Source organism: Schistocerca cancellata, chromosome 10 (genome assembly GCF_023864275.1).
Source record: "Schistocerca cancellata isolate TAMUIC-IGC-003103 chromosome 10, iqSchCanc2.1, whole genome shotgun sequence".
NCBI classification, from domain to species: Eukaryota; Metazoa; Arthropoda; class Insecta; order Orthoptera; family Acrididae; genus Schistocerca; species Schistocerca cancellata.
The window spans coordinates 153,752,872-153,765,088 of record NC_064635.1 but is presented as its reverse complement, the minus strand read 5'-3'; the positions used below and the strand labels follow the sequence as shown (position 1 = coordinate 153,765,088).

General features: G+C 44.7%; 1 protein-coding gene across 3 annotated transcripts in view; it reads left to right on the top strand.

Annotated features, from left to right (window-relative positions):
• LOC126106338 (BTB/POZ domain-containing protein 9) overlaps positions 1–12,217 on the top strand; it is a 116,685-nt gene that overhangs the window by 28,212 nt on the left and 76,256 nt on the right. For all 3 annotated transcript variants that reach the window (XM_049912588.1, XM_049912590.1, XM_049912589.1), the window contains exon 3: positions 7,745–7,874. In XM_049912588.1, coding sequence (XP_049768545.1) covers positions 7,745–7,874 — 130 coding nt within the window. The remainder of the gene's footprint in view (positions 1–7,744; positions 7,875–12,217) is intronic.

The window sequence follows — 12,217 nt, the reverse complement described above, 5'->3', positions numbered from 1 at the left end:
AAGGTATGCCAGTTTCACATTTTAACAAGTGTATTCAGAAAAAAATGTTTTTCTGGTTTAGACAGTGACTGGGTATATCATTCTTCTTGAACATTTTAAAGCACACAATAATTCATGGAAACAATCCGACTTGGTATGCAATTACTAACCTCCTGTCCCTCCCCTCTCTGCGGGTACGGGGGTTAGAGTAGGCCCGAGGTATCCCTGCCTGTCGTGCGAGGTGACGAAAAGGAGTTTCACACGTTTCGACGTTTGTGTGATGGCCCTCTGTAGGGTTTGACCGCCATTCTTCAAAATTTTCCCAAAGAGCGAGCCAATTGGGGAAGGGCGCCTTAAAAGGTGCATCACGTCCATCATGCATTGAGACTTTCTCGTTTTTGCATTACAGTCCTGCCCATTCTCCATCTCTTGGGCGAGGCCACCTTCCTGGGTGTGTTTTCCACCATGCACTATGCAGTGACTATTTCTGCATTGACGAAGACCATGGACTTCTTTGCACCTGATATCCAGCATGGTAGCCAGTCCGTTGTGGTGGGGCCGCCATGTACCCTGCTGGTTGTAGCCTCTGCAGATGCCTGCGATGTTAACTCCCCGCGTATGCCAAGGGGTAGATGCCCATCCCCCCTGGGGCATCAGGACTCGGGGTAATGGCCATCCTGCCAGGTGGCCTTTGTGCAACTGGGTGGCAGCCCGTGGGGAGGGCCCCTGGTCAGAGTGGGACAGGGCAGATGACACGTGATGAAGCAAGAGTCCATCTCTTGCTGGTGGTGAAACACCAGCAGTCTCTAAGCGATCACTAGCTCGATTCAGTGTACAGGAGTACGACCCCAAATCATTCCCCTCCCTGGCCACACCATGGGAGAAATGTCAGGTTAAGGATGGCAGTGGATCTTATTCGCCCCGGTGCCTTGTGTGTTCGAGAGCTGATGGGGAATCTTAAGTGATGATGAGGCCTCAGTTTTTTGTTGAGCATTTAGAGGACAAGTTCGGGGAGGTGGAGGGCATGTCCAAAATGAGATCTGGGTCAGTCTTCATCAAAACAGCATCCTCTGCCCGGTCATAGGAGTCACTTGCTTGTGACAAGCTGGGGGATGTTTCAGTAATCAACACGCCCCATAACAGCTTAAATAAGGTCCAGGGTATCATATTTCACAGAGACCTTCTTTTGCAGTCAGACGATGAGCTGCGTGCCAATTTAGACTGGCGAAGTGTACATTTCGTCCAGCATGTCCACCGAGTTCCAAAAGACAATCAGGTTGCCACTGGTGCCTTCATCTCGGCCTTTGAGGGTGATACGTTGCCCGAGAAGGTCAAGGTGATGGTCTACTTGTGTTATGTAAAACCCTACATCCCTCTCCTAATGCGGTGCTTTAAGTGCTGGAAGTTCGTCCATATGTCTTCCCACTGTACTTCCAGCGTCACATGCTGAGATTATGGACGCCCATCACATCCCAATACTCCATGTGCCCCGTCTCCCATCTGTGTCAGATGCAGAGAGCACCATTCGTCTTGCTCGTCTGACTGTGCAGGATTCTCCAGAAAGAAAGGAAAATCATGGAGTACAAGACCCTGGACAGGCTGACCTACACTGAGGCTAAGAGAAAAGTTGAACGCCCGTATCCTGTGCATATGACATCATCTTAAGCCGTTGCTACAACAGTTCTGGCACAGTCAGCTTCGCCATCTCAGGTCACCTTTCAGAGCCGGAAGACTACACCTGCCCCATTGATTGGGGGGCGGGGGGGGGGGGGCATTTCCCTCCCTGTTGCTCCTGCACCACCTACTTCGGGAGCAGCACCCCACCCCCCCATCCCCTCCCCAACCATGGGGGACATCCGTACACACTTCTAAGCCGGAGCAGCGTAAGGCTTCTTTGGCTTCTCTCGCTAGGAAGGGGTCCCTTGGGAACCTTCCCACGTTTCTTCTAGTGGGAAAGACAACACTAGCCAGTGGATGAAGAGCCCATGAAGAACCCAAAAGCAGCTGGTTATAAGGCTTCACGCTCATCCTCAGTCCCAGAGACTGAGCCAGTGAAGTCCTCCCAGCCAGGGAAACTCAAGGAGCAGCGAGAGAAATCAAAAAGAAAACCACTAAGACCAAGGAGCTCTGCAGCTGAGAATGAGGATTTTGGCGTCTACTGAGAACCTAGATCTCGCCAGACCCTCAGACACAATGGATATAGACTGCTCAGGCAATAAATCAGTGGCAGCAGGTTACTGTGAGGCATAAACTGCCTCATTGAATGTTCCGTGCCTTCCCAGTTTCACGATGTCATCCTCCAGTGAAATTGCGGCGGTTTTTTTCCATCGCCTGGCTGAGCTACGGCAACTGTTGAGCTTTACACCTGCTATCTGCATTGCCCTCCAGCAAACCTGGTTCCCAGCAATGCGGACCCCTGCCCTCTGCGGCTATAAGGGACATTACAGGGACCGTTGCGACTATAATCGAGTGTCATGTGGAGTTGGCGTGTGTCCTAAACTCGTCCTGTAGTGAACATGTGCCCCTTCAAACCCCTCTTGAAGCTGTGGCTGTCAGAATAAGGACGGCTCAGGAAATAACTGTCAGCAATGTATATCTTCCTCCAGATGGTGCAGTACTCCTGAATGTATTAGCTCACTGATTGATCAACTCCCTAAACCTTTCCTACTTCTGGGAGATTTTAATGCCCATAACCCCTTGTGGGGTGGTACCTTGCTAACTGGCCGAGGCAGAAACATCGAAACTTACTGTTGCAATTCTACCTCTGCCTCTTAAGTACTGTGGCCGCCACAAATTTCATTGTGGCTCAGGGTACTCGGCCATCGATTTATCAGTTTTCAGCCCAGGACTTCTCCCATCTATCCACTGGAGAGCACATGACGACCTGTGTGGTAGTGAACACTTCCACATCTTCCTGTCACTGTCCCCTCGTCAGGCACATGGACGCCTGCCCAGATGGGCTTTGAACAAGGCGGACTGGGGAATTTCCACCTCTACTGTCACTACTGAATCTCCCCCACATGGTAACATCACTGTGATGGTTGAGCAGGTGACTACCACAATTGTTTCTGTGGCAGAAAAAGCAATCCCTTGCTCTTTAGGGTGCCTGAGGCGTAAGGCAGCCCCTTGGTACTCACCGGAAGCTGCTGAAGCAATTAAGGAGCGTTGGCGAGCATTACAGCGGCATAAGCAGCACCCTCCGCTGCAGCACCTCACAGCTTCAAATGGCTCTGTGCCCGTATTCACTACCTTATCAAACAACGGAAGGAGGAGTGTTGGGAGAGATACATCTCCACCACCGGGTGCCACACGTCTGGGCGAAGATCAAATGTCTTTCCAGGTACCAGACTCCAACAGCTGTCCCCGGTGTTACCATAAATGGCTAGTTATGTACCGAGGCAAACGCGATTGCCGAGCACTTTGAGAACTTTGCCTGAGCCTCTGCATCGGAGAATTACCCCCCAGCCTTTTGCACACTCAAACGGCGGCTGGAAGGGAATGTCCTCTCATTTACTACAGTGAATCCTGTAACGCCCCATTTACAGAGTGGGAGCTCCTTAGTGCCCTTGCACATTGCCCCAACACAACTCCTGGGCCTGATCGCATCCACAGCCAGATGATTAAACGTCTCTCATCTGACTGCAAGCGACATCTCATCATCTTCAGCTGGATCTGGTGTGATGGTGTCTTTCCATTGCAATGGCAGGAGAACACCATCATTTCTGTGCTCAAACCTGGTAAAAACCCACTTGATGTGGATAGCTATCGGCCCATCAGCCTCACCAACATTATTTGTAAGCTGCTGGAATGTATAGTGTATAGTATGTTGGCAGTTGGGTTGGGTCCTGGAGTCACGTGGCTTGCTGGCTCCATGTCAGGGCAGCTTCTGCAGGGTCACTCTACTACTGATAATCTTGTGTCCATTGAGTCTGCCATCCAAATAGCCTTTTCCAAGTGGCAACGCTTGATTGCCGTCTTTTTTGACTTCCGTAAAGCATACGACATGACTTGGTGAGATATTCTTGCCACATTGTATGAGTGAGTGGGGTCTCCGGGGGAGCACTCCAGATTTTTATCCAAAACTTCCCGTCGCTCCGTACTTTCCGTGTCCAAGTTGATGACTCCCATAGTTCTATCTATATCTGGGAGAATGGAGACCCGCAGAGTGTTTCTCTCTTTTTAGTGGCCATTAACGGTCTAGCAGCAGCTGTCGGGCCCTCCATCTCACCTTCTTCGTATGCAGACAACTTCTGCATTTCGTACTGCTGCTCCAGTACTGTTGTTGCTGAGTGGCACCTCCAGGGAGCCATGCACGAGTTGCAGTCATGGGCTCTATCCCATGGCTTCCGGTTTTCAGCTGCAAAGTCATGTGCCACGCACTTCTGTCAGCGTCGTACCGTTCATCCGGAACCCGCACTTTACCTTAATGATGATCCACTCACTGTAGTGGAGACATATCAATTCCTAGGACTGGTTTTCGATGCTCGATTGACTTGGCTCCCTCATCTTCGTCAGCTTAAGCAGAAGTGATATCAGCACGTCAATGCCCTCCACTGCCTGAGCAACACCAATTGGGGTGCAGATCGCTGTACGCTGCTACAGCTCTACGGGGCCCTTGTCCAATCCTGAATAGACTATGGGAGTGTGGTTTATGATTCGGCAGTGCCTTCAGCATTGAATTTACTCGACCCTGTACACCACTGTGGGGTTCGATTAGTGACAGGAGCTTTTAGGACGAGTCTGGTGACCAGTGTACTGGTGGAGGCTGGTGTCCCTCCACTGCCGATCAGACATGCGCAACTGCTCACCAGTTACACAGCACACATTCATAGTTCCCCTGAGCATCCGAATTACCGTCTCCTTTTTCCCCGCCCGTGGCAATCCATCTCCCGCGTCGACAGCCCAAAATGGGGGCTAACGATTCTGGTTTGTGTGCAGTTCCTTCTCTCCAAACTTGACTGCTTCCCTATACCACCTCTACTTGCGGTCCTTTCACATACACCTCCATGGTGTACGCCTCAGCCTCAGCTTCATCTGGACCTTTTGCATGGCCCTAAGGACTCCGTTAACCCTCTGTAACTTCCTCTCTATTCTTGACCTGTTCTGGGGCTCTGAAGTGGTTTACACTGACGGCTCAATGGCTGATGGTCACGTACGCTTTGCATATGTTCACGGAGGAGATATTGAGCAGCACTCCTTGCCAGTTGGCTGCAGTGCTTTCACTACAGAGCTGGTGGCCATATCTCGTGCTCTTGAGTACATCCTCTCATGCCCTGGTGAGTCATTTATCCTGTGTTCTGACTCATTGAGCAGCTTACAAGCTGTCAACCAGTGCTACTTTCGCCACCCTCTGGTAGTGTCCATTCAGGAGTCCATCTATGCCCGGTAACAGTCATGCTGTTCCGTGGTGTGTGTGTGTGTGTGTGTGTGTGTGTGTGTGTGTGTGTGTGTGTGGACCCCAGGGCATGCCGGAATCCCCGGAAACGAACTTGCCGACAGGCTGGCCAAAAAGGTGATGCAGAAACTGCTTCTGGAGATAGGCATCTTCGAAGCTGACCTGTGTTCTGTCTTACACCGGAGGATTTTTCGGCTTTGGGAGATGGAATGGCATAACAGCACACACAACAAACTGTGTGTTGTTAAGGAGACTGTGAATGTGTGGAAGTCTTCCATGCAGGCCTCTCGCAGGGAATCAGTTGTCCTCTGCCGGCTCTCCATTGGCCATACGTGGCTAATGCGTGGTTACCTACTCCATCACGAGGACCTATCTCAGTGTCGCTGTGGCTCCCAAATGACAGTCGTCTACCTCTTGCTCGACTGCCCACTTTTAGCCGCTGTGCGGCAGACTTTTAACTTCCCAGCACCCTGCCTTTAGTGGTGGGCGACAACGCCTCCACAGCACCTTTAGTTTTACGTTTTATCTGTGGGAGTGGGTTTTATACTTCTGTGTAGTTTTCAGTGCATGTCCTTTGTCCCTATGTCATCTCCATCCTAGTGCTTTTAGGGTGGAGGTTTTAATGTGCTGCAGAGTGGCTGGCTTGCCCTTTTTATTCTCATGGTTGGCCAACCACTGTAATGTGCTTTCGTGTTTTACTCTCTTCTGTTTCTAGTGTCTCTGTTGTTTTCTTGTTCTCTCTTGTTCCTTTTAGTGTTCGTTGCATTCCCTTCATTCTTAATGGCTTTCCCTTTCTTTCCATTTTGTATTATATGTTTTGTCCATTTCATTTTCACACTTTTGGCATTGTTTTATTAGGAACAAGGGACTGATGACCTCGTAGTTTGGTCCCTTCTCCTGCCTTTAAACCTACCAACCATGATTGCTAGTGGCTTGCCATTAGATGAAGAAAATGTGTGACTCTCACAAAATTGCTACAATCGCGATATTTGTAATCGGCTCTTGCTTTCATTTTACAACTTGTCCTTGTTGCTGATAATGCATTAAGCAGTCTGATAAAGTACAAGTGGCAGGTGGCATTGTGGCATGGTTATTTCTTTGCAGGTCTTCAGAAACTTGAATCATAGTTTTTGTACTGCTATATGTTTAAGACAAAGCTTTTTGGTGCCAAGAAATTATTATAAGCTCGCCATGTTTTTGGCAAGAAACAGAAGTTGCTAGAGATTTCGGATAAGTGGTATCATTGATCATCAAAGCAGAAATGGGATTGGAATTTTCAGTTTTGTGTGTCAGAATATCACTATGTACTCAGTGTATGAAGAATGGACCACTGTAAACTTATTACCCATTGTTATTAATTGACTCCTGGAAAAGTGGTCAGTAGCATTTAAGTGTGCAGCATTTCAATAGTTATAATTATTGGGCAGTGTGGTACATTGGTACGGGGAGACAGGATGAGGGGGGGAAAATGTCAGACACTATAGAATTAGTCAGTGTAAAGATGTTACAGTAGAGCGTCAATTATGCGAATGTTGATCAGCTGAACTGTTATTTGCTCTACGATAATGATGGAAGCTGACAAAATGAATTAAAATTTGTGTTGTTGCTTGGCCTTGAAACTGAGTCGTCTTGCTTTCTAGACAGGTATGTTAGTCATGACACCACCACAGCACAGTACTATAGCTAACATAGCTGCATGGACTACCTTAGTCACAAAGTTATTCAAGTCTTCAGCTTACTTTCCCCTTCTTAGACTGTCACTATTTTAATTAATTTCTTCAGCTTCCATCATTATTGTAGATAAATATGACTCTGTTGTCTGGAACAAAATGTAATTATATGTTGTTTGCCAATTCGTACTGCCCTCCCTCTGCTACGGTATTGCCGATGCCCCCATAAGCACAATTGATGAGCTGTGGACAATAGTAAACATTCAAGCTCTGCTATGATCGCTTGTGTCAACTTTTGATCGCTTGTGTCAACTTTTGATCGCTTGTGTCAACTTTTGATCGCTTGTGTCAACTTTTGATCGCTTGTGTCAACTTTTGATCGCTTGTGTCAACTTTTGATCGCTTGTGTCAACTTTTGATCGCTTGTGTCAACTTTTGATCGCTTGTGTCAACTTTTGATCGCTTGTGTCAACTTTTGATCGCTTGTGTCAACTTTTGATCGCTTGTGTCAACTTTTGATCGCTTGTGTCAACTTTTGATCGCTTGTGTCAACTTTTGATCGCTTGTGTCAACTTTTGATCGCTTGTGTCAACTTTTGATCGCTTGTGTCAACTTTTGATCACTTGTGTCAACTTTGCTGTTAATGATACCTTTCTATACAGTACCTTGATAAAGTAATAGGTGTTTTTTCTAATTGCAGAGCTATGCTTTTTGGTGGACTTCGAGAATCACAGCAATCAGAAATTGAGCTTAAGGGAACCTCATTAAGTGCTTTTAAGAGCCTCCTCAAGTACATCTACACTGGTCATATGTCCCTGGCAAACCAAAAGGTATGATAAAACTTTTGTAGCATTTGTTTGTGCTTTGCTTTTTACCATGAAGTTTGTGAATCTTTCTTCCTAGCCTTTTCTCATTCCTTACCCTGCTCCTGGCACGCGCGTGTACACATGCCTCCCCCCACCCCCCAAACCTCCCACTACCCACTCCCTAACCCTAGATATTTTCATAAAACTTTTTACTGTATGTTCTACTTAAATTATCTGTAGAGTATTCTGCAGAAAGTGGTACGCCTTTATCTTGTTCCTTAAGTTACAGACTGTCTCTGTAATTATGCATTTGATGAGCTATTAATTATAGGAAACTGTTAATTTAATAACTGCCCCAACTCATAAATACAGTTGTATGCCATCACTGCTGAGTAATTTTGTTTGTGTGCTCGAAGGGAGCATACAATTTTTATCTATAGAAGAACCTTGTTCAATCTCTTGGAGAATTTTCAGGTCTCATGACAGAACTTAAAAGTGGAAGATGTGAATGGTGGAACTATGAATGAAATGTGTGTGTGTGTATTTTGAATGGACTGCAGAGCATTTGCAAGGCAATATACGAAGGTCATTCCGTAAGTTGTGGCAACTGTGGTATGTCGTGAATGTACAGTCTCACCATAATCACAGTACTTTCGAAAGCACGCAGCCAACTTTACTGCTGCTCCTTTGTGATATGCCCAAAGTTAAGTTTATAACTGAAGACTTCTCTCCATTGAGAATAATATGATGATCTTTGTGCAAGAAACTCTTCCATCAATCACACAGCTGGTCTGATATTCCATACTCCAGTATTTTGTCCATTATGCGGCAGTGCAGAAGTCACCAGTGCAATCAGATATTTGAAAATCAGTGTGTCCAACAGATTCTTTTATATTTTTCGCTTATGTCTTAAAGTGAACATTTTTTCATGTTTCAGTGCATGGGTTGTGAAAACTGTTAATGTACACATAAGAAATAAAAAGAAACTTGCAACTAACACACTTTATTGTGCAAATGTCAGTGAGGAAATGGTTAGGAATTGAAACTAGCAACATATTTGGTGGCATCTGATTTTATCTGTAATGGATAAGAGGTTATGGTTATAAAAATCAGTGTTTTTTACACTGTAAATAAGTGATTGAGACAACAGTTTAACATTGGTTTTGTGAAAGCCTTATTTAATGTAATCACAAAGTTCTTACTAAGTGATGACACTTGTTACCATATTCTGGTGCGCTCCAGCAAGATATTTACAGACTTTGCATGCCTTTACTGTGGTGGATAGAATTTACAGCATTACTGGCAAGCATCAAGGACTCATCAAAGTAAATATAGACACACAGAAACAGGGATTTGAGCATGAAGTCTCAACCATTCTGTAGATTCTCTTTTATTATAAGCACAAGAATAAGGAAGTTGTGTGGTGATCAGAACGATCCCTCCAGGCTCTTCTTATTGAGCCTAATGGAAGTTCAGAAGAGCTGTAATTGGTAGAAGCAACACCTGTGACCTTCAGCTACAGCACTCTAACTAGCATTTCTCGGCTCATCCTTAAGGCACCTAAGATAGTGTCCAACCACTTATGGACGACACAGGAACTGAATTTAGGGGAGCAAAGCATAAGTAGAAATTTTGAAGTTGGTTTCCAAATGTTGCTTTCCTTCGCAAGACACATCTGTAGTGCCTTAGGTTACTTCTTGGACCACTGCATAGACGAGTGATACAGGTATTATTACCAGTGGCATTGTGAAACAGTTAAAATTTTTTAAAATAATCGATACTCTAGGACCCAGTAGAATCCCTCTCAGATGCTATACAGAATTTGCAGCTAAGTAAACTGCTATTATAATCATTATATTTACAAGGGTGGTTAGAAGAGTCTGACAAATTTCCATCAGAGAGAACAACGTTTTTGTTGTGCCTTCATGATTGGTAAGCTTGATTATTCTAAGGATCACAAAGAATTTCACCATGTAAAGTGTACAGTTTATTGTTGACAGCTTTCTGAATTGATCAGTGCCAACTGCAACTGAAAATGGGGAAACAGTTTGCTGCAGTTATTAAACATTTTCATCTTAAGGATTGGACTGCCACACAGATGGAAAGAGAATTGGATGAAATTCACGTGGACTCTGCACCATCATTGAAGACCATTTACTTTTGGAATAATGAATTTAAATGTGATCAGACAAGCACGATCTGGCTGTCCAATTGAAGTCACCACAAAGGAAGTCGTGGACAAAATGTTGTGGTAATGTAAGACCACCGAATTATTGACATAGCTGAGACAGTAGACATTTCAGTTGATCGATTGCATAATATCCTATGCAGAGAATTGGCTGTGAAGAAGCTGTGTGTACGAGGCGGTTGCCGTAATCGTTCACAGTAGACAAAAAGCACAAATGTCACAACATTTCATTAAAAGTGTCTGGAGATGTTTAACTGCAACCTGCAAAACTTTTTTTGCCAATTTGTGGATGAAACCTGGATCCATCATTACACGCCAGTCAAAGCAATAGAGAAAGGCTGATGAAAGTGCACTGAAGACAGCAAGGACTGTTTTGTTAGCTGATAATGTGATGACCACTGCTTTTTGGGATTCCCAAGGAATAATTCTCATAGACTACTTGGAAAAAGGCAGAAATATAACTTCACCCTATTACACTTCTTTGTTGGATTGTTTGAAACTTGGGTTGACTGAAAAAAAGATAAAGGTTGGCGCGCAAAAAAGTTCTTTCACCAGGATAGTGCACCATCCCACACATCAGTGATAACAGTGTGGAAAGTACATCAATTTGGCTTTGAATTGGTTCCTCGTCCACCCAATTCACTAGACATAGCTGCAAGTGACTAGTTCCTGGAACTGTGGTTTGCTGGGAAGAAAGTTTCGTCAAATGATGAAGTGGCAGTAAGTTAACGAGTATTTTGCTGGGTTTGACAGAACCTGTTTTTCTGATGGGATGAAATAGTTGGAAAATCCCTGGACCAAGTGTATATCCCTCAAAGAAGACTGTGGAGAAGTAAGGTGAGTTGTTTACGAAACAAACTTTTTTTTTTTTTTTTTTTTAACCAGACTTATCAAAATCAAACAAGCCTCGTAGTAGATAGATCCCTTAATAACTGTGCTGAGAGTTTGGGAAATGCTCAGGTCTCTATGGTCTACTACAAGAGCAGCAGAAGTGGTCACAAAACTGCTGTCCAATCTTATCAATGTCCATCTGTTGTAGGGTCCTAGACTATATTCTATGCTCAAACATAATGAGCTATTCACAATAGACTGACCTGCTCGAAGCTAACCAGCACGGATTCTGAAAACGTCAACCGTGTGGAACTCGACTTGGACTTTTCTCACATACGTTCCTGAAAGCCATGGATTCGGGCAATCAGATGAATGCAGTATTTCTTGACCACGTTGTTTTTAACAAAAGTATGCTTATATGGAGTATCAAATAAAATTTATGATGTGGTGGAGGATTTCCTGGTAGGCAGCATGCAACATGTTATCTTGGATGGAGAGACAGCAACATAAGCAGAAGTAACTTCAGGCATTCCTCAGTAAAGTGTGTTGGGACTCTTGCAGGTCATGTTGTGTATTAATGACATGACAGAAAATAGTAATAGTAGTCTCACAGTCTTTGCATGTAGTATTATTATGTATAATGAAGTATTGACAGAAGAAAGTTGCAGAAATATTCCGGTGGATCTTGATAAGATTTAAAAGTAATGTGTAGAAATGTGAAATTATGCACTTCACACGGCTCTGTGGTATAATGCTTGTTGCCGTGTGGGCTATCCAGGTTTGATTTCTGGCTGATGATGTTCCAGAAAACAGTAGTTTTTATTAATGAGAAACATCGTATAGTGAATGACATTACATGCAGACATATAAAGACATCTTTTAAAGCTCAAAATAATTCGTTATAAAATTTTGAAGAGCACCAATAATAAAATCCTGAGTATACTCTTGCACTGGACTTCGACTAAAATCCCGAAACCCAGTCATTTTTTAGTTTCGGTGGAGCCACGAAGTTTAACTACGTATTTCACAACAGTTTTCTGTGAACATAAATCTCGGTTTAGCTGGCCGGAGCACAGTAGGCGCATTCATGTCATACTGCTGATGAGCACTTTTCAGTCAGCTGATGAAATGTTGTCACTTTGTCTCTAAGGAAGTAACATCACATTCTTCTTCACTTTCTGAGCCACCGAATTCAATGTGAAGCTCGGGAGCATTACAGCCATCGTTTTCTTTGAAAGCATTGCCAAGCAACAATATAGGAGAGAGTCTGAAAGTTTCTGTTTTGTTGTTGACTATCCAAAGCTGCACACAGTAAAGGCAATATCTAGTGCGAACTACCTCAACAGCC